We start from the raw sequence: 22,255 nt of genomic DNA, 5'->3' as shown, positions 1-22,255 counted from the left end.
CTTACCATTACTCCTCTATTCAATACCACTACCAATCTGTCTGTATTATGCATTTGCATACCTTAATTGTCTTTAGCTGTTTAGATCTATTAGTCTGTCCCTATGAACTATTGTGTAATCAGATGTACTATGCTGTCCTAATTTGATTGTCTCTGTTATGTCCTTTAGATTGTAAGCTCTTTTGAGCAGGGACTGTCTCTCGCTTCATGTTTGACTGTACAGCGCTGCGTAAGTCTGGTAGCGCTTTAGAAATGTTGAGTAGTAGTAGTAGTATCAAAGGCTTTGCTGAAATCCAAGTAGATTACATCTAGCGCACATCCTTCATCCAGTTCTTCGGTCACCCAGTCAAAGAAGTCAATAAGATTTATTTGGCAGGATTTTCCTTTGGTAAAGCCATGTTGCCTTGGGTCCTGTAATCCATTGGCTTTTAGAACGTTAACTATTTATTTATTTTGTAGCATTTGTATCCCACATTTTCCCACCTATTTGCAGGCTCAATGTGGCTTACATTTGCCGTAATGGCAATTACCATTCCGGACTACAAATATGCACATGGTTTTGCAATCAAGTGCGTACAAACATGGTGAAAGAATACATTGTGATCTTGCGTACATCTTAGTACATGGTTTTACAATCAAGTGCGTACATACATTGTAGAGGAATACATTGTGATCTTGTGTAGGTGTCAGCATTATGTAATTGCTCAGGTGAGGACATTAGGGTGAGAGTATTAATGAGGTTAGTCGGCCTTTTGTGGTTGCATAGTAGACGATATTAGATTAGAAGTGGTACTATTTGTTCATTAAGGTCATTGAGTTTACTATCCTTTCTTTCAGCAGCAACTCCATTATTTTTCCTACCACAGACGTGAGAATTACTGGTCTGTAGTTTCCACTTCTTCCCTGTCTCCACAAGAGGGACCACATCCGCTCGTCTCCAATCCCACGGAACCTCTCCCATCTCTAAAGATCTATTAAATAAATCCTTAAGAGATCCTGCCAGGACCTCCATGAGCTTCCTCAGTATCCTGGGATGTATCCCATCCGGCCCCATAGCTTTGTCCACCTTCAGATTCTCAAGCTGTTTATAAACTCTTTCTTCCATAAACGGTGCAGTATCCACTCCATTCCCAGATGTTCCCTCGGCAGTCAACCGTGGTCCTTCTCCAGGATTTTCCTCCATGAACACCGAAGATAAATAATTGTTTAACACGTTCGCTTTATCTTCATCACTCTCCACATAGCCATTCTCATTATCTTTCAGTCTCGCAATTCCATTCCTATCTCTTCCCCTTTCTCCAACATATCTGAAAAAGGTCTTGTCACCTTTCTTTATATCTTTAGCCATTTTTCTTCCGCTCGCACTTTTGCTAGCCGTATTTCCCTCTTTGTTTCTTTCAGTTTAATCTTATAATCTTTCCGTGATCCTCTCATTACATTCTTTTGTATTTCTTGAGCAAAGCCTTTTTTGCATTTATTGTTTTACCTACTTGTTTGGAGAACCATATAGCTTAGTTATAACACTTCACCACTCCACCCTTATTCTGAAAGTCATACTTCTATAACTGTTTGCTTAGATCTTTTTTGTCATCCTAGATCTTTTTGTAACACCAATTGTATCTTTTGTACCCTGAAATGGTGATGCCATAACAGGTCTTTGTAAGCCACATTGAGCCTGCAAATAGGTGGGAAAATGTGGGATACAAGTGCAATAAATAATAATAAATAATATAGGTTTCCTCCTTCTCTTGTTTTTGTTTACTTTCCTTGCATAAAGATCAGTTGCCATATTTATAACCTATAATTGTTCTTGCACTGTGATTTTATATTCCAAGAGACAAGTATCTTCATTACACTTAATTGGTCAATCTTACTTTTTTTTTTTTTTTTTTTTTGTTACATTTGTACCCCGCGCTTTCCCACTCATGGCAGGCTCAATGCGGCTTACATGGGGCAATGGAGGGTTAAGTGACTTGCCCAGAGTCACAAGGAGCTGCCTGTGCCTGAAGTGGGAATCAAACTCAGTTCCTCAGGACCAAAGTCCATCACCCTAACCACTAGGCCACTCCTCCACTGTTGCTACTATTTGAGATTCTACATGGAATGTTGCTATTCAACTAGCAACATTCCATGTAGAAGTCGGCCCTTGCAGATCACCAATGTGGCCGCGCAGGCTTCTGCTTCTGTGAGTCTGACGTCCTGCAGGACGTCAGACTCACAGAAACAGAAGCCTGCGCAGCCTTCTACATGGAATGTTGCTAGTGGAATAGCAACACTCCATGTAGAATCTCCAATAGTAGTCCACCACCCTAACCACTAGGCCACTCCTCCACTCTCTTCTTGTTATTCCCTATCATAGTTCACCTTTTCACACTTGTGAATCACATCAATATGAGCTTCATTCAGTGCAATACATGTTCTGCTTTAATCCTAAGGCAAACTACCTGGAACCTTAAAGCTTGTCCTATCTGTCTCCAAATATCAGCTTTGAAAGATGAGATCCACAAACTCAAGAAGGAATTAGCTACAATTAAAGATGCACCCAGGATTTCTCATTTCCCAGTCAATTTAGCAGAACCACTGCCTCACAGAAGCTCTCACCTTCCCAACCTTTGCCCCTGTCAAATTCTTTTGCTGCATTGCATCATCATGATGCTGAAAAGGAAGTACTGTGGTGCATAGTACATAAGTAATGCCATACTGGGAAAAGACCAAAGGTCCATCGAACCCAGCATCCTGTCACCGACAGCGGCCAATCCAGGTCAAGGGCACCTGGCAAGCTACCCAAACGTACAAACATTTTATACAAGTTATTCCCGAAATTGTGGATTTTTCCCAAGTCCATTTAGTAGCGGTCTATGGACTTGTCCTTTAGAAAACCGTCCAACCCCTTTTTAAACTCTGCCAAGCTAACCGCCTTCACTACGTTCTCCGGCAACAAATTCCAGAGTTTAATTATGCGTTGGGTGAAAAAACATTTTCTCCTATTTGTTTTAAATTTACTACACTATAGTTTCATCGCATGCCCCCTAGTCCTAGTATTTTTGGAAAGCGTGAACAGACGCTTCACATCCACCTGTTCCACTCCACTCATTATTTTATAGACCTCTATCATGTCTTCCCTCAGCCGTCTCTTCTCTAAGCTGAAAAGCCCTAGCCTCCTTAGTCTTTCCTCATAGGTGGAACCGGAAGCAATGAAAGTAGCACAACCCAAGAAACATCCCCCAAAACAATGACAGATAGGTGAAAAGCAAAAAGCTCTTACTGCTCGGAGACTCCATTATCAGAGGCATTAACTTGAGAACACAGTTCAGGGGTTCCAACCTAATGTCTTCCAGGATCTTCAGCTACAAGATGTACAGACCAAATACTGAAAGTGATCCGAGAAGAGAGCGAGGCTTCAAACGCTGATGTTGTAAGTCACTTGGGGACAAATGATCTGGCCAACAACAGCAAGTTTACAGCACAGAGAGCGTTCCAGAAGCTTGGGGAGAGGCTGAAATCTTTGGTTCAGACTGTGGCTTTTTCTGAAGTAATTCCTACATGGGGGAGGGGAGAAGAAAGACTACGCAAAACAGCGGAATTCAAGAAGTGGCTTGAGTCTTGGTGTAAAGAAGAAGGTTTTAGATACATAGGAGAATGGGGTAATACGTGGAAAAATAACAGGCTGTACTGTAAGGATGGGCTACATCTCTCTGTGATGGGAAAAAGGATCCTTGGGAAGAAGTTCAGACAGTATGTTTCTAGACATTTAAACTAGAGAGTGGGGGTGACAAAAGGAAACAAGGGATTTCGGAAAGTCACCCCCAGAATAAACATGATGGCAGAGGGAAAGGTCATGTCAATATAAAAAACCACCCAAACTCACTAAGCATATGGAAATGCTCGTAGTCTAAGTAAAAAGGTTCAAGACTTGCAAGCCCTGATGTTTGAAGAAAACTTGGATATTGTTGCTATTACAGAGACGTGGTTCAACGATTCCCATGAATGGGATGTGACTGTACCGGGCTATAATCTTTTTAGGAAGGATAGAGAGGGCCGAAGAGGTGGAAGAGTGGCGCTGTATGTGAGAGACAATATCAGAGTGGCTGAAATGCGGGGAACCTGGGGAAAGGAAGAAGCTTTATGGATTGTCCTGGAAAGAGAAAACTGAACCTGTATCCACACGGGGGTTATCTACAGACCTCCTGCACAAATAGAGAGAGACAGCCAGAGATGGAGCTTCACTTACTGATTCAGGGAGTATATTCTAGGCTTATGGTGCAGCAAAATAAAAAGAACAGAGTCTGGAGTTGGCAGTGGAGGAGAAGGGTACAAATAGCAGACGTTTACCTGATGAACGGAGTTCCCAGGGAGGAGTGTAAGGAGAGATAAGAGTGGAGAGGTACTGAGGAGCTGCAGAGTGAAAGTACTTGTAAGTCAATAAGAGGAGTTTGAACTGTATGCGGAAACGGATAGGGAGCCAATGAAGTGACTTGAGGAGAGGGCTAATATGAGCATAGCGACACTGGCGGAATATGTATATGAACAACTTGAAAACCTAAAGGTGGACAAAGCCGTGGGACCGGACGGGATCCACCCCAGGATATTGAGGGAGCTCAGAAAGGTTCTGGCGGGCCCTCTTAAAGATTTGTTTAATAAATCCTTGGAGACAGGAGAAGTTCCGTGGGATTGGAGAACAGCGGACGTGGTCTCTCTTCACAAAAGTGGTGATAAGGAAGAAGCTGGAAACTATAGGCCGGTAAGCCTCACTTTGGTTATTGGAAAAGTAATGGAAGCCATGCTGAAGGAAAGGATAGTGAATTTCCTGGAAGCCAATAAGTTGCAAGATCCAAGACAACATGGTTTTACCGTGCTAGGACCGCTGCTTTTTAATATATTTATAAATGATTTAGAGATGGGAGTAACTAGCGAGGTAATTACATTTGCTGATGACACAAAGTTATTCAAAGTCGTTAAATCGCGACAGGATTGTGAAAAATTACAAGAGGACCTTACGAGACTGGGAGACTGGGCGGCTAAATGGCAGATGATGTTTAATGTGAGCAAGTGCAAGGTGATGCATGTGGGAAAAAAGAACCCGAATTATAGCTACGTCATGCAAGGTTCCACGTTAGGAGTTACGGACCAAGAAAGGGATCTGGGTGTCGTCGTCGATAACACACTGAAACCTTCTGCTCAGTGTGCTGCTGCGGCTAAGAAAGCGAATAGAATGTTGGGTATTATCAGGAAAGGTATGGAAAACAGGTGTGAGGATGTTATAATGCCGTTGTATCGCTCCATGGTGCGACCGCACCTTGAGTATTGTGTTCAATTCTGGTCGCCGCATCTCAAGAAAGATATAGTAGAATTGGAAAAGGTGCAGCGAAGGGCGACTAAAATGATAGCGGGGATGGGACGACTTCCCTATGAAGAAAGACTAAGGAGGCTAGGGCTATACAGCTTGGAGAAGAGACGGCTAAGGGGAGACATGATAGAGGTATATAAAATAATGAGTGGAGTGGAACAGGTGGATGTGAAGCGTCTGTTCACGCTTTCCAAAAATACTAGGACTAGGGGGCATGCGATGAAACTACAGTGTAGTAAATTTAAAACAAATCGGAGAAAATATTTCTTCACCCAACGTGTAATTAAACTCTGGAATTCGTTGCCGGAGAAAGTGGTGAAGGCGGTTAGCTTAGCAGAGTTTAAAAAGGGGTTGGACAGTTTCCTAAAGGACAAGTCCATAAACCGCTACTAAACGGACTTGGAAAACTCCAAAATTCCAGGAATAACATGTATAGAATGTTTGTACGTTTGGGAAGCTTGCCAGGTGCCCTTGGCCTGGATTGGCCGCTGTCGTGGACAGGATGCTGGGCTCGATGGACCCTTGGTCTTTTCCCAGTATGGCATTACTTATGTACTTATGTACCAAAGGTAAATTGTTCCAAATGAATCTCATTGAATTCTTTGACTGGGTGACCGGAGAAGTGAATCAGAGACGTGCTATAGACGTAATCTACTTAGATTTCAGCAAAGCTTGTGACACGTTTCCCCACAGGAGGCTCTTAAATAAATCCACGGGAGACGTATGTGTTAGGCGGTGAGAGTCTGATATGTACGGACGGGGAGAGGGATCTTTCTGAACAGGATTTCTTTGTTTATCCCACGCATTTTTGAATTCCTTTACCATTTTCACCTCCACCACCTCCCGCGGGAGAGCATTCCAAGTATCCACCACTCTCTCCATGAAAAAATACTTCCTGAAATGCACCCCTTCAATCTCATTTCATGTCCTCTAGTTCTACCGCATTCCCATCTACGGAAAAGGTACGTTTGCAGATCAATACCTTTCAAATATTTGATCGTCTGTATCATATCACCCCTGTTTCTCCTTTCCTCCAGGGTATACACGTTCAGGTCAGCAAGTTTCTCCTCATACATCTTGTAACGCAAATCCCATACCATTCTTGTAGCTTTTCTTTGCACCGCTTCAATTCTTTTTACATCCTTAGTAAGATACGGCCTCCAAAACTGAACACAATACACCAGGTGGGGCCTCACCAATGACTTATACAGGGGCATTAAAACCTCTTTTCTTCTGCTGGTCACACCTCTTTCTATACAGCCTAGCAACCTTCTAGCTACGACCACCACCTTGTCACACTGTTTCGTCGCCTTCAGATCCTCAGATACTATCACCCCAAGATCCCTCTCCCCGTCGGTACCTACCAGACCCTCACCGCCTAACACATACGTTTCCCGTGGATTTCTACTCCCTAAGTGCATCACTTTGCATTTCTTCGCATTGAATTTTAATTGCCAAACCTTAGACCATTCTTCTAGCTTCTGCAGATCCTTTTTCATGTTTTCCACTCCCTCCCGGGTGTCCACTCTGTTACAAATCTTTGTATCATCCGCAAAAAGGCAAACTTTACCTTCTAACCCTTCAGCAATATCACTCACAAATATATTGAACAGAATCGGTCCAAGCACCGATCCCTGAGGCACTCCACTACTCACCTTTCCCTTCTCCGAGCAAATTCAATTCACTACCACCCTCTGGCGTCTGTCCGTCAACCAGTTCCTAATCCAGTTCACCACTTCGGGTCCTATCTTCAGCCTGTCAAGTTTATTCAAGAGCCTCCTGTGGGGAACCGTGTCAAAAGCTTTGCTGAAATCTAGGTAGATTATGTCTATAGCACATCCCTGATTTAATTCTCCAGTCACCCAGTCAAAGAATTCAATGAGATTTGTTTGGCATGATTTACCTTTGGTAAAACCATGTTGTCTCAGATCTTGCAACTTATTGGCTTCCAGGAAATTCACTATGCTTTCCTTCAGCATTGCTTCCATTACTTTTCCAATAATTGAAGTGAGGCTTACCAGCCTGTAGTTTCCAGATTCTTCCCTATCACCACTTTTGTGAAGAGGGACCACATCCACCGTTCTCCAATCCCACGGAACCTCTCCAGTTTCCAATGATTTATTAAACAAATCTTTAAGAGGACCTGCCAGAACCTCTTTGAGCTCCTTTAATATCCTGGGGTGGATCCTGTCTGGTCCCACGGCTTTGTCCACCTTTAGCTTTTCAAGTTGTTTATACACAACTTTCTCTTGAGTCTACCTGAGACACAATTATGCCAAATTAAAATTAATCAGAATGCAGCTGCAAAGCAGATTATGGGAGGGAGTTCTACGGATCGCACTACCCCATGGTTAACTGAACTACACTGGCTGCCTGTAAAGGCTAGAATACATTTCAAATTATTGTTCGTTTTTAAAACTCTACAAAGATTAGACTCAGAATATCTTCAAGATACAAACTATCTTTACTCTCCTCCTAGGACGTAGCGATCTGAACACGAAGTGAAATTATACATTTCCTCTCAGCCCACTCCTCTCCCCCTAGAAGCAAAAAAGATTAATACCTTGGCTGGCAGAGACCCCCAAGTCCCGCCACCTAAAGAGTCCTCTCCAGAGCCTCCCCAAGCTTTCTCAACCCTGTGGAAATCGGCGACATGCTTCCCAGCCACCGATGCTGAAAGCCCCCTCACACGTGCTCAGATGACTGTACGTGGCAGGGCTTGGGGACCCCCGCCAGCCAAGGTATTAATCTTTATTGCTTCTGTGGGGAGAGGAGTGGTGTAAATAATGAGCACAATTGGGCACTCTGAAGCAGAATGAAAGGGCACTTTGAAACAGAGCAAAAAGGCTGAGAAGTATGTGGACCAGTGACCCCTGATCTGATAAGACATTCCTACGTGCAAGCTGGCGTGGGAAAGGTGCAATTATGGATGAACAGAAGAATGTGATGTAGGACTTAAGAGAAAATATATTGTGAGAACAGAGAACAGAATGATCTCTCAGGAAGATAAGTGCCGAAGCCTTCTTAACACAAAAGGTATATAAACAATTATACCAGAGCATTACGTTGGGGAGAGGCAGAGGTAGACCACATGTTTGGGTCCCCTGCGCTCCCCATGAGAAACTAGCATTTGTAATGTAACTTTCTCTTGGTAAGAATTAAAGAATTGCTTCTCTCATAAAATGCAGCCTTCCTAGTCTTTTATCTCCCTAAATTTTGGGTGGTTAGCGAGTAATAATTTAGGGAGGTGGTAAAAAGACTAGTAATTTAAAACAGTGGGCAGAGAGGAAATGTGTGGGCCAGGCCCACCCAGTTCACCCCCAGGCCCACCCAGAAAATGAAGTCTGGCTTCGCTACTGCTTATAACTAAAACTTTCCTTCTTAAATCTGTGCCTGTCAAATAGTTTTTGAAAACATAACTTTGAGATTTTGAGGGCTTGGGGAGGTTGTCTCTTTGACTTTACTGGATTTGTGATCCACCTTGAGCTAGATCGATAAAGCAAAACAGAAATGTCAATATTAGATTAGAATCATCAGGACTGCTCTCACCTGTCCACAGGGCTCAGTAAGGGTCTCCATGTATGGCTTGATTCCCACAGTCTTGTGATAATGCAACAGGTTAGTGAGAGAGACATGTGCCCGGTCCTCTCCAAGGATGACGTATCGGCCATTAGGCTGCATATCTATCATATAGTGTCGACAGCAGTTTTTCCCTCTGCAAAGTAAGGAAGAGACTCAGGAACATAACAAGCAGATAGAGATCAATCTAATAATCACCACCACCACAGTGAGGTCACAAAACAGTTCTCCTCTTACCAGAGTGATGGATCTATTTAGAGGTATCTCCAAAACAGAATCACACCACAGCTCCTGTTCACCATAGTGACTAGTCAATAACTATCTCCAAACACGGGGGAGTCAGACAAAGGCTCCCGCCCACCAGGATCATAAATCCTATTAGATTGTAAGCTCTTTGAGCAGGGAGTGTCTTTCTTCTATGTTTGTGCAGCACTGCGTACGCCTTGTAGCGCTATAACAATGCTAAATAGTAGTAGTAGTAGTAACTATCCCTAAACAAAGGACAGTCACACAACAGTGCTACTAATCAATCTAGAACAATCCCCCAACCGCCATTGTGATAGATCAATATAGAACTATCCCCCCACTACCTCCCATGCAAAAAAGATTCACACAAGACCACTTGTTCCACAGTGATGAAGAAATCCAAATCCATCCTCCCCCCTCCCGCAAGTGGCTTTGTGGAAATCTCCACTCAATATTCTTCCAGTAACACCAGCCATGCTGGGAAAGACCAAAGGTCCATCAAGCCCAGCATCCTGTTTCCAACAGTGGCCAATCCAGGTCACAAATACCTGGCAAGATCCAAAAAAAGTTCAATGCATTTTATGCTTCTGATCCCAGAAATAAGCAGTGGATTTTCCCCAAGTCCACTTAATAAAGATCTATAGGCTTTTCCTTTAGGAAGCTGTCCAGACCCTTTCTAAACTCCGCTAAGCTAACTTCCTTTACCACACTCTCTGGCAATAAATTCCAGAGTTTAATCACACGTTGAGTGAAGAAACATTTTCTCCGATCAGTTTTAAATTTACTACTTTGTAGCTTCATCGCATGCCCCCTAGTCCTAGTATTTTTGGAAAGTGTAAACAAACAATTCATGTCTATCTGTTCCACTCCACTCGTTATTTTATAGACCTCTATCATCTCAGCCATCTTTTCTCCAAGCTGAAGATCCCCAGCCGCTTTAGCTTTTCCTCATAAGGAAGTTGTCCCATCCCCTTTATCATTTTCGTCACCCTTCTCTGTACCTTTTCTAATTCCACTAAATCTTTTTTGAGATGCGGTGACCAGAATATTGAACACAATACTCGAGGTGCGGTTGCACCATGGACCAAAACAAAGGCATTATAACATCCTCATTTTTGTTTTCCATTCCTTTCCTAATAATACTTAACATTCTATTTGCTTTCTTAGCCGCCGCAGCACACTGAGCAGAAGGTTTCAACGTATCATCATGCCACTGGCTGGATCACTCGAGCTGGGCGCAGACAGGGGCCAGATTTACTCCATTAGGCCGAGGGTACCTTTTCTTTGGGCAGCAGTCATAGCTGCAGAAAACTTGAACTTACTTTACTAACAGTAAATTTAAAACACAGTTCATAAACTTCAACTTGGACTGTGCAATTCAGAGTGTTTTTCCTTCAGATGGTCATCACAATGCAAAACAAAGGCTCAATGATGTCAGGACACATTTAAGTCCATAGTTCAGTTCTCACTCTAAAATTCTCCTCTATTTGCTAAAACAGAAACAGTACAGGCCATAGCATGTGGGAAAAAAACCCGAATTATAGCTGTGTCATGCAAGGTTCCACGTTAGGAGTTACGGACCAAGAAAGGGATCTGGGTGTCGTCATCGATAATACACTGAAACCTTCTGCTCAGTGTGCTGCTGTGGCTAGGAAAGCAAATAGAATGTTGGGTAATATTAGGAAAGGTATGGAAAACAGGTGTGAGGATGTTATAATGCTATTATATCACTCCATGGTGCGACCGCACCTTGACTATTGTGTTCAATTCTGGTCGCCGCATCTCAAGAAAGATATAGTGGAATTGGAAAAGGTGCAGCGAAGGGCGACGAAAATGATAGCGGGGATGGGACGACTTCCCTATGAAGAAAGACTAAGGAGGCTAGGGCTTTTCAGCTTGGAGAAGAGATGGCTGAGGGGAGACATGATAGAGGTATATAAAATAATGAGTGGAGTGGAACAGGTGGATGTGAAGCGTCTGTTCACGCTTACCAAAAATACTAGGACTAAGGGTCATGCGATGAAACTACAGTCTAGTAAATTTAAAACAAATAGGAGAAAACATTTCTTCACCCAACGCGTAATTAAACTCTGGAATTCATTGCCGGAGAACGTGGTGAAGGCGGTTAGCTTGGCAGAGTTTAAAAGGGGGTTAGATGGTTTCCTAAAGGACAAGTCCATAAACCGCTACCAAATGGACGGGAAAAATCCACAGTTCCGGGAATAACATGTATAGAATGTTTGTACGTTTGGGAAGCTTGCCAGGTGCCCTTGGCCTGGATTGGCTGCTGTTGTGGACAGGATGCTGGGCTCGATGGACCCTTGGTCTTTTCCCAGTGTGGCATTACTTATATACTTATAGCGGAGAGACTGAATGAATTCTTTGCTTTGGTCTTTATGGAAGAAGATATAAGAGATCTACCTGTACTGGAAATGGTTTTCAAGGGTGACAATGTGGAGGAACTGAAAAAAATCTTGGTGAACCTGGAAGATGTATTGAGCCAAATTGACAAGTTAAAAAAGTGATAAATCACCTGGACCACATGACATACACCCCAGGATATTGAAAGAACTCAAATATGAAATTGCTGATCTGCTGTTAACGATCTGTATCCTGTCATTAAAATCACCCATAGTACCTGAAGATTGGAGGGTGGCCAATGTAACGTTGGTTATTAAAAGGGTTCCAGGGGTGATCCAGAAACTTACAGACCGGTAAGCCTGACTTCAGAGCCAGGGAAAATAGTGGACACTAATATAAAGAATACAATTACGTAAACATAGACAAACATGGTTTAATGGGACAGAGTCAGCATGGGTTCAGCCAAGAGACGTCTTGCCTCACCAATTGCCTTCATTTCTTTGAATGCGTAAATAAATGTGGATAAAGGTGAGCTGGTTGATGTATCTAGATTTTCAGAAAGCTTTTGACAAAGTTCTTCATGAGAGACTTCTCAGAAAATTAAAGAGTCATGGGATAGGATTCAATGTCCTTCTGTGGATTAGGAATTAGGTATTGGACAGAAGAGGATAGCATTAAATAGCCATTTTTGTCAATGGAGTAGGGTGGATAGTGGACTGCCACAGGTATCTGTACTGGGACCGGTGCTATTTAACATATCTATAAATGATCTGGAAAACGGAAGAATGAGGTGATTAAATTTGCAGATGACACAAAAGTATTCAGAGTTATCAAAACACATGCGGATTGTGAAAAATTGCAGGAAGATCGTAGGAAACTGGAAGACTGGACATCCAAAAGGCAGATGAAATTTAATGTGGACAAATGCAAAGTGAGGCACATTGAGAAGAATATTCCCAATCATAGTTACCTGATGCTAGGGTCAGCATTCAAGAAAAAGATCTAGATGTCATTGTAGACAATACGCTGAAATCTTCTGCTCAGTATGTGGTGGGGGCCAAAAAAGCAAACAGGATGCTTGGAATTATTAGGAAAGGGATTCAAAATAAGACCAAGATTATAATAATGTCTCTATCACTCCACGGTGTGACCTCACCTTGAGTACTGCGCTGAATTCTGGTTGCTGATCTCAAAAAAGATATAACGGAATAAGAAAAGGTTCAAAGAAGAGCAACCAAAATAATAAAGGGGTTGGAATTCCTCCCATATGAGTAGAGGAGTGTGGTAGCCGTGTTAGTCCACTCTTAAGGTTATCAATAGAAATCAGACAAAATAAAACATGGAAAAGAAAATAAGATGATACCTTTTTTATTGGACATAACTTAATACATTTCTTGATTAGCTTTCGAAGGTTGCCCTTCTTCATCAGATCGGAAATAAGCAAATGTGGTAGCAGATAATATATATGAGAGAAACATCAAAGCATTACTATGACAGTCTGACAGGGTGGGAGGATGGGGGTGGGTCGGAGGTATGCATGGGGACATCAAAGCATATCATTGATATTCTAACAGGATGGGTGTGGATAGGTGAGGGGTGGGGTGGGGTGATCAACAGAGACATACAGCTTTATGGTTTATAATGGGCTAGGAACCCCAGATCCTTGTTAAGTCCTTTCTGTTGGGTGTTAAAATATTCAATCATTCTGACTTCAAAGGTCTTACGTTCTTGTATGGTTTTAAAGTTACCTTTCAGGATTCTCACTGTGAAGTCACTCCCATATGAGGAAAGGCTAAAGAGGTTAGGGCTCTTCAGCTTGGAAAAGAGACAGGTGAGGGGGGATATGATTGAGGTCTATAAAACCCTGAGTGGTGTAGAACGAGTAGAAGTAAATCAATTTTTCACGCCTTCAAAAAGTGCAAAGACTAGGGGACACTCAATGAAATTGCATGGAACTACTTTTAAAACAAATAGGAAGAAATATTTTTTCACTGAAAGAATAGTTAAGCCCTGGAAATGGCTTGCCAGAGGATGTGGTAACAGCTATTAGCGTTATCTACATAGTAACATAGTAAATGATGGCAGATAAAGACCTTATGGTCCATCCAGTCTGCCCAACAAGATAAATTCATTTTACATGATATGTGATACTTTATATGTATATCCGAGTTTGATTTGTCCTTGCCTTTCTCAGGGCACAGACCATAAAAGTCTGCCCAGTACGGTTCTTGTACTAAGTTCTGAAGTTAACATTGAAGCTCCTTAAAATTTACACTCCAGCCCATCCCTATCTATTCAGTCATGATCAGGGCATAGACCGTAGAAGTCTGCCCAGCTCCCGTTTTTGTTTCCAATTACCGGTGTCGCCACTCAATCTCTGCTAAGATTCCACGGAACCATTCCTTCTACACAGGATTCCTTTGTGTTTATCCCACACGTTTGAATTACATTACTGTTTTCAAACATGCGTGGGATAAACAAAAAGGAATCCTGTTTAGAAGGAATTGTTCCGTGGAATCTTAGCGGTGGATTGGGTGGTGACGCCGGTAGTTGGAAACATGGGTTTAAAAAAGGTCTGGATAAGTTCCTGGAGAAAAAGTCCATAGTCTGCTATTGAGATAAACATGGGGAAGCCACTGATTGCCCTGGGATTGGTAGCATGGAATGGTGCTACTAATGGGTTTCTGCCAGGTACTTGTGACCTGGATTGGCCACTGTTGGAAACAGAATACTGGGCCAGACGAACCACTGGTCTGACCCAGTATGGCTATTCTTATGTACTTGGTAATTTCTCCACGTGATTAAACTCTCATGTCCACAATCAACTTCAGGTATACACTTCAGTCTCCATCTCAAGTCTGTTCTATTTGCTTTCAGGGAACTAGAGCGTGGTAATTTGGCGCTCTAGGCTTCCATCAGTCTTTAATCATCTTCACGTAATCTCTTCAGTCACACTGTCCCATCCTGGAACAGGGTCCAGTCACACAAGCAATGAAAGTCCAGCCAGAAGTGAGGCACAGTCGCTCCCAGTCCTCCTACCTGGGGTTTCTTGTTCCCCAAACACTCCTACCTCGTTCCCAAGTTGGGAACATTCTGCAGACACCCTCTTCCTTGTGCAGGGGCTTCCAATCACCACACTTGCAAACTTCTCCTGCCTTGGTACCCAGGGCTTCCCCCTTGGTGCTACAGGTCTCGGCGGAGGTGGGCTAGCAAAGACCAGAATTTTCTCCACACAATCCCTTTTATTATTTCTCTAGTCCTGCCCCCTGATTTCCCTGCAGGTTGTCAATTGTAGCTCTATCTCAGTCTAGTGACTTCCCTGAAAATCCTTCCTCCCACCCACTAAGCATGAGCATTTTCGGGGGGGGGGGGGGCACATAAGTTAGGGTGTTTCTATCCCTGTTCTGTGGCTGTACGTTAGGCTGTATATGCAAATACATCTCATTGTGGATATCCTGAAAAACCTGAGTGTCTTGGACAGATTTGGGAATCACTGCTGTACCTGTAGGTTAGGGCGTCTATGGTTACTCTTTGTACCTGTAGGTTAGGGCGTCTACGGTTACTCTTTGTACCTGTAGGTTAGGGCGTCTACGGTTACTCTTTGTACCTGTAGGTTAGGGCGTCTACGGTTACTCTTTGTACCTGTAGGTTAGGGTGTCTGTGGTTACTCTTTGTACCTGTAGGTTAGGGTGTCTGTGGTTACTCTTTGTACCTGTAGGTTAGGGTGTCTGTGGTTACTCTTTGTACCTGTAGGTTAGGGTGTCTGTGGTTACTCTTTGTACCTGTAGGTTAGGGTGTCTGTGGTTACTCTTTGTACCTGTAGGTTAGGGTGTCTACGGTTACTCTTTGTACCTGTAGGTTAGGGTGTCTACGGTTACTCTTTGTACCTGTAGGTTAGGGCGTCTATGGTTACTCTTTGTACCTGTAGGTTAGGGTGTCTACGGTTACTCTTTGTACCTGTAGGTTAGGGTGTCTACGGTTACTCTTTGTACCTGTAGGTTAGGGTGTCTACGGTTACTCTTTGTACCTGCAGGTTAGGGTGTCTACGGTTACTCTTTGTACCTGTAGGTTAGGGCGTCTGTGGTTACTCTTTGTACCTGTAGGTTAGGGCGTCTGTGGTTACTCTTTGTACCTGTAGGTTAGGGCGTCTGTGGTTACTCTTTGTACCTGTAGGTTAGGGCGTCTGTGGTTACTCTTTGTACCTGTAGGTTAGGGTGTCTGTGGTTACTCTTTGTACCTGTAGGTTAGGGCATCTATGGTTACTCTTTGTACCTGTAGGTTAGAGTGTATCCTTCTCTGGTTTGACTTATACGGATCATGAAACATCCCTGGGGTTTTCCTGACAGAAGGTCCTCAGCTTCCCTGAAATGAAAAGAAATGTCTGTGAATAAGCAGTGACCCCTGTCTTCAGCCAGACCCTATCGTTATACTGCCCCCTGCTGGAGAGAAAAAGGGGTTGAGCTGAAAACTGGTTATGAGCGACTCCTTTCAGCCCAGCTCCCCAGAGGGGCTCATGTAATGATACCAGCATGTGACCAACAGCCCAATATTCAAAGGGATTCTAGGTTCAGCAGCTGCAGCAAACATACAAGACCCAGTCTGTGAATTTTCAGTCGCACTATCTGGATACTGCTACAGTGCAGCAAAGGAATGCCATCTCTCTCTCTATAAAACGATATTCAGCTGCTGTCTGTGTTTTAATTGGATTCCGGCAAAAGCGATCTACACTTTTCCAGATCCAGATGTGCCCTCAAGTCACAGTTCACTTCTGGCGACCTCACCTCGTGGTTTGCCTGGCATGATACCAGAGCAGTTTGCCGTTACCTTCTCCTGAGACACAGAGGGTTAGTGACTCACCCAAGGCCACAAGGAGCCACCATGGGATTTGAACTTGGACTTCTCAGTTCCCAGTCCATCTCTCTAACCATTAGACTGAACACAGCTAGTGTTTAAAAAAAAAAAAAACCACTGACAAACAGCAGCCGCTTATTCACCTGTGGTTTTTAGCAGTTTTTTCATTAGTGCAGTATTTTTAAAACTTTATTTCACATGTAAATAGTTACATAAGGAAAGTACGGATGTGGAATTGCTCATCACAAAACTCTCTCTTGCACATTCCAAATGGCATTAAATACGTACCAACATTTTCTCATAAATCAGGATACAAGGAGGGGCATAATTGAACAAAAACGTCTATCTCCATGGGCGTTTATCTCCGAGAACGGGTCCGTGAAGGGGCGGACCGAACCGTATTTTCGAAAAAAATAGACGTCCATGTTTTATTCGACAATTTGTGAGCTGGGCGTTTTTGTTTTTCAGTGATAATGGAAAATGAAAGCGCCCAGCTCAAAAACGAATAAATCCAAGGCATTTGTTCGTGGGAGGGGCCAGGATTCGTAGTGCACATGCCAGGACACCAACCGGGCACCCTAGGGGGCACTTTTACAAAAAAAAAAGAAAAAAGGTAAAAGAGCTCCCAGGTGCATAGCACCCTTCCCTTGGGTGTTGAGCCCCCCAAATCCCCCTCAAAACCCACCGCCCACAAGTCTACACCATTACTATAGCCCTAAGGGGTGAAGGGGGGCACCTACATGTGGGTACAGTGGGTTTGGGGGGCGGTGTGGAGGGCTCCCATTTACCAGCACAAGTGTAACAGGTGGGGGGGGATGGGCCTGGGTCTACCTACCTGACGTCCACTGCACCCCCTAATAACTGCTCCAGTGACCTGCATACTGCTGCCAGGAAGGTGGGTATGACATTTGAGGGTGAACATAAAAAGTTGTGAAACGGCATATTTTTGTGGTGGGAGGGGGTTTGTGACCACTGGGGGAGTCAGGGGAGGTCATCCCCGACTCCCTCCAGTGGTCATCTGGTCATTTAGGGCACTTTTTGGGGCCCTATTCGTGGAAAAACAGGGTCCAGGAAAGTGCCCTAAATTCTCGCTAAAAACGCATATTTTTTCCCCATTATCGGCGAAAGGCGCCTATCTCTGATCGGCCGATAACCACGCCCCAGTTCCGCCTTCACCATGCCTTTGACACGCCCCCATCAACTTTGTCCGCATCCGCGACGGAGTGCAGTTGAAAACGTCCAAATTTGGCTTTCGATTATACCGCTTTATTCGTTTTTGTGAGATAAACGTCTATCTCCCGATTTGGGTCGCAATATAGGCGTTTTTCTTTTTCAATTATAAGCTGGATAGGGTGAACTTGTGGAATGATAAATATTTTATCTAGTTTTATTACTTTAAAAAAACAAATATTATTCTTCATATCTATTTCGTTTTCTTGTGTTTTTCTTGTGTAATATTTCTATATTTTGTTTTATACTCATAGTAGATGACGGCAGAGAAAGACCTGTACGATCCATCCAGTCTGCCCAACAAGGTAAACTCATATGTGCTACTTTTTGTGTATACCTGACCTTGATTTGATTTGTTCTGTCATTTTCAGGACACAGACCGTAGAAGTCTGCCCAGCACTAGCCCCGCCTCCCCCTCCGGCTCTGCCACCCAATCTCGGCTAAGCTTCTGAGGATCCATTTCTTCTGAACAGGATTCCCACGCATTTTTGAATTCCGTTACCGTTTTCCTCTCCACCACCTCCCGTGAGAGGGCATTCCAAGCATCCACCACCCTCTCCATGAAAAAATACTTCCTGACATTTTTCTTGAGTCTACCCCCGTCAACCTCATTTCATGTCCTCTAGTTCTACCGCCTTCCCATCTCCGGAAAGGGTTCGTTTGCGGATTAATACCTTTCAGATATTTGAACATCTGTATCATATCACCCCTGTTTCTCCTTTCCTCCAGGGTATACATGTTAAGGTCACCAAGTCGCTCTTCATACATTTTGTAACGCAAATCCAATACCATTTTTGTAGTTTTTCTTTGCACCGCTTCAAAGAAAAGCTACAAAAATGTTATGGGATTTAATGTTTAATGGGATTTAATGATTTAATGTTTAATGGGTTTTAATGTTTATTTTGTAAGTTGCCTCAAGCTATTTTGGTGAGGCAGGTCATCAAAGAAAATAAGTAATATTTTTTTTAAAACCTGATTGAAAACAAAACATTTACCAGACGAAAGGCTCTTAAGTACCCTCTCTCCACTTATTTAACACAAGCAAAAAGGAAAGGCAATAGAAAATATTCAGTGAAAAAATAATACAAACCAAAAGAACAAAAATCCCTGATACATTTTTAAGGGTGTGAAAATCGACTAACCACCAAAAGACTGGAGTCCAGTGGCTCAGGCAATCTGCTCTTTAAAAATCCTTGGCTACTTCCTGCTGTGACTACTAAGCCAATAGTTGGTCTCCACTTGTCCTCACCTCGTCAGGCAGTCTTCAGACGATTAAAATGATGCTCGCCCCACAATTACAGTCCAGCCGAAATTCAAAACCATTTAACTGGCCAGAAACTCCACCTACTGGTTCAATAGTAGTTAACCTGCTATCTCCCGTGAATATCGCCGGTTAGCGCTTAGTGGATAGACAATTATATTGCGAGATATAACCGGTTATCTGACGATTTTCAGTGCTTTGCCGGCTAAGTTTAAAAGGTTTATCTTTGGCCACTATGAACTTAGCCAGCCAGCGCTCAATATGGACTTTGCTGGCTATGTTCTTAGCGCCCAAAGATAAACCAGATATTCAATGCCGCCAGCATTAAATATCCAGGCTCAGCCCTGCTACCTCTCCACCTGATTCGCAGAGTAATCACTTGAGACCGACACCTCTATGGTCAATGCTATTTTGCTGTTTTTCTCTCTTACCACTAAATCTAGTTTCCTTGCACTGAGCTTTTCACTGGGTCAAATAGAAATCTCCCAGATGATCATAACCTCTTAAGGTCAAGAACACAGTGCTTTTCTGGTTCTGTGATGTTGCAATGTGTACAAAATTTGCAATGGACAAAATGGGCCTCATTATTGTGCTGTTCTGTATATAAACTAACTCCAGTCTTTTTTGTAAAATGGAGAAACTTTACATAAATGTTGCCATACTGGGACAGACCAAAAGTGCATTTAACCCTACTCTCTGTTTTCTCTCTTTTAACCAGTTTTTAATCCACAAAAGGACACTACCTCCTATCCCATGACTCTCCAATTTCCTCTGGAGTCTTTCATGAGGTACTTTGTCAAACGCCTTCTGAAAATCCAGGTAAGTTTTTAGTAATTTCTGGAAATTTCGGTGGTTGTTTGTTGTTTTCACAGTGCTTGGTAATGCATTCCATAGTTGTGTGCTTATATAGGAAAAGCTGGATGAATAGGTTGATTTGTATTTGAGTCCTTTGCAGCTTGGGTGGTGGAGATTTAGGTATGTTTGTGTAGATCTTGATGCGTTTCTGGTTGGTAGGTCTATGAGGTCTGTCATGTATCCCGGGTCATCTCCGTAGATGGTTTTATGAACCATGGTGCAGATTTTGAATGCAATGCGTTCTTTGAGTGGCAGCCAGTGCAAGTTTTCTCGTAGGGGTTTGGCACTTTCGAATCTCGTTTTTCCAAATATAAGCCTGGCTGCTGTGTTTTCAGCGGTCTGGAGTTTCTTTATGATTTGTTCTTTGCATCCTGCGTAGATTCCATTGCAGTAGTTAGTTAGTTCATAAGTAGTTTTTAAGCTGCACGGCAATGCATTCCACAACTGTGTACTCAGGTAGGAGAAGTTAGACGCATGCATTAATTTGTATTTTAGGCCTTTACAACTGGGAAAGTGCAGATTAAGGAACGTTCGAGATGACCTTTTAGTGTTCCTGGGCGGCAGGTCTACCAGATCTGACATGTAGGCTGGGGCATTTTCGTGGATGATTTTATGAACTAAAGAACATATTTTGAATGTGATGCATTCTTTAAGTGGAAGCCAGTGTAGTTTCTCCCTCAGGGGTTTAGCACTTTCATATTTTGTTTTTCCGTATATGAGTCTAGCTGCGGTGTTCTGGGCAGTTTGCAGTCTCTTGATGATTTGCTCTTTACAGCCGGCGTAAAGTGCGTTGCAGTAGTCTAAGTGACTAAGCACTAGTGATTGTACTAGGTTGTGAAAGATGGTCCTCGGGAAGAATGGTCTTATCCTTTTTAGTTTCCACATCGAATGGAACATCTTTTTAGTTGTATTTTTCACATGATTGTCAAGTGTAAGATGCCGGTCAAGGGTAACTCCAAGAATTTTCAATGTATCCGGATACGAGAAGGGATAAATTTGGTGTGTTTATGGTGGTGAATTTGTTCGTGTTATGTTGTGAGGTAAGTATAAGGCATTGCGTTTTTTCTGTGTTAAGTTTCAGCTGAAATGCATCCGCCCATGAATGCATGATTGGAAACCTTGGTTGATGTCGTTGGTAATTTCCATTAAATCTTGTTTAAACAGTATGTAGATCGTTACGTCATCTGCGTAGATGTATGGATTGAGGTTTTGATTGGATAATAATTTGGCCAAGGGTGTTATCATTAGGTTGAAGAGGGTCGGCGAGAGGGGGGGATCCTTGTGGGACTCCACATTCAGATGTCCATGTGTCTGAGGTGGCAGAGTTAGATATTACTTGGTAAGATTGTGTGGTTAGGAAGCCTTTGAACCACTTGAGGACATTGCCTCTGATTCCAAAGTATTCAAGGATGTGTAGTTGTGGAATGCACTACCAAATAACTTGAAAACAATTAACGAAACAATTAACTTTCGCAAATCTCTGAAAACCTCTCTCTTCAACAAAGCCTACCATGCGAATCCATAACTAACTACAATACATCACAACTCCTCCCCTATTCTGAGTATCTTCTTTCTATAATTACTTGAACAGATCGTCTTGTTATCCTTGTTATAGTTGTAACACCAATTGTATCTTTTGTACCCTGAAATGGCGATGCCATAACAGGTCTTTGTAAGCCACATTGAGCCTGCAAACAGGTGGGAAAATGTGGGATACAAGTGCAATAAATAAATAAATTACATATTACTAACAATAGTTCCCGCAAGTTCATTTTTCAATTCTATCAGTACTCTGGAATCTGGAATGAATACCATCCTGTCCAGGTGATTTGCTACTCTTCAATTTGTCAAATTGCACCATTACATCCTCCAGGTTTATAGAGATTTGATTCAGTTTCTCTGACTCATCAGCTTTGAATACCATTTCTGGCACCGGTATGTCTCCCAAATCTTCCTCGGTGAAGACCGAAGCAAAGAATTCATTTAATCTCTCTGCTATGGCTTTGTCTTCCCTGCCATTTTTATCCCTCAGTCATCTAGCGGTCCAACTGATTCCTTTACCAGCCTCTTGCTTTTAATACACCTAAAAAAAGGTTTTACTATGTATTTTTGCCTCCAACGCAATCTTTTTTTTTTCACAAACCCTCTTTGCCTTCCTTATCAGCGCTTTGCATTTGACTTGACATTCCTTATGATGTTTCTTATTATTTTCAATCGGATTCTTCTTCCATTTTCTGAAGGACTTTCTTTTAGCTCTAATAGCTTCTTTCACCTCACTTTTTAACCATACCAGCTGTCGTTTGGCCTTCCTTCCTCCTTTTTTAATACATGGAATATAACTGGCCTGGGCTTCCAGGATAGTATTTTTGAACACCATCCACGCAAGATGTAAATTTTTGACCTTTGCTAAAGTATTGGATTTCCTGGGTTTACTTACTCCAGAGCTGATATAAAATCTGATCATATTATGATCACTGTTATCAAGTGGCCCCAGAACCTTTACCTCTTACACCAGTTCATGCACGC

The 22,255-nt window shown here is 42.8% G+C and overlaps 1 protein-coding gene across 1 annotated transcript in view; it reads right to left on the bottom strand.

Annotated features, from left to right (window-relative positions):
• LOC115462771 (myosin-IIIa-like) overlaps window positions 1-22,255 on the bottom strand; it is a 207,468-nt gene that overhangs the window by 4,514 nt on the left and 180,699 nt on the right. Inside the window, exons 26-27 of the mRNA XM_030192758.1 lie at window positions 15,805-15,894; window positions 8,896-9,061 (exon numbers count right to left, since the gene is read on the bottom strand). Of these exons, the coding sequence (XP_030048618.1) occupies window positions 8,896-9,061; window positions 15,805-15,894 (256 nt within the window). The remainder of the gene's footprint in view (window positions 1-8,895; window positions 9,062-15,804; window positions 15,895-22,255) is intronic.

This window comes from Microcaecilia unicolor, chromosome 2, assembly GCF_901765095.1.
Source record: "Microcaecilia unicolor chromosome 2, aMicUni1.1, whole genome shotgun sequence".
In the NCBI taxonomy this organism is placed as follows: domain Eukaryota; kingdom Metazoa; phylum Chordata; class Amphibia; order Gymnophiona; family Siphonopidae; genus Microcaecilia; species Microcaecilia unicolor.
Note: the sequence above shows the minus strand (reverse complement) of the source record. Positions and strands in the feature narration are given on the sequence as shown.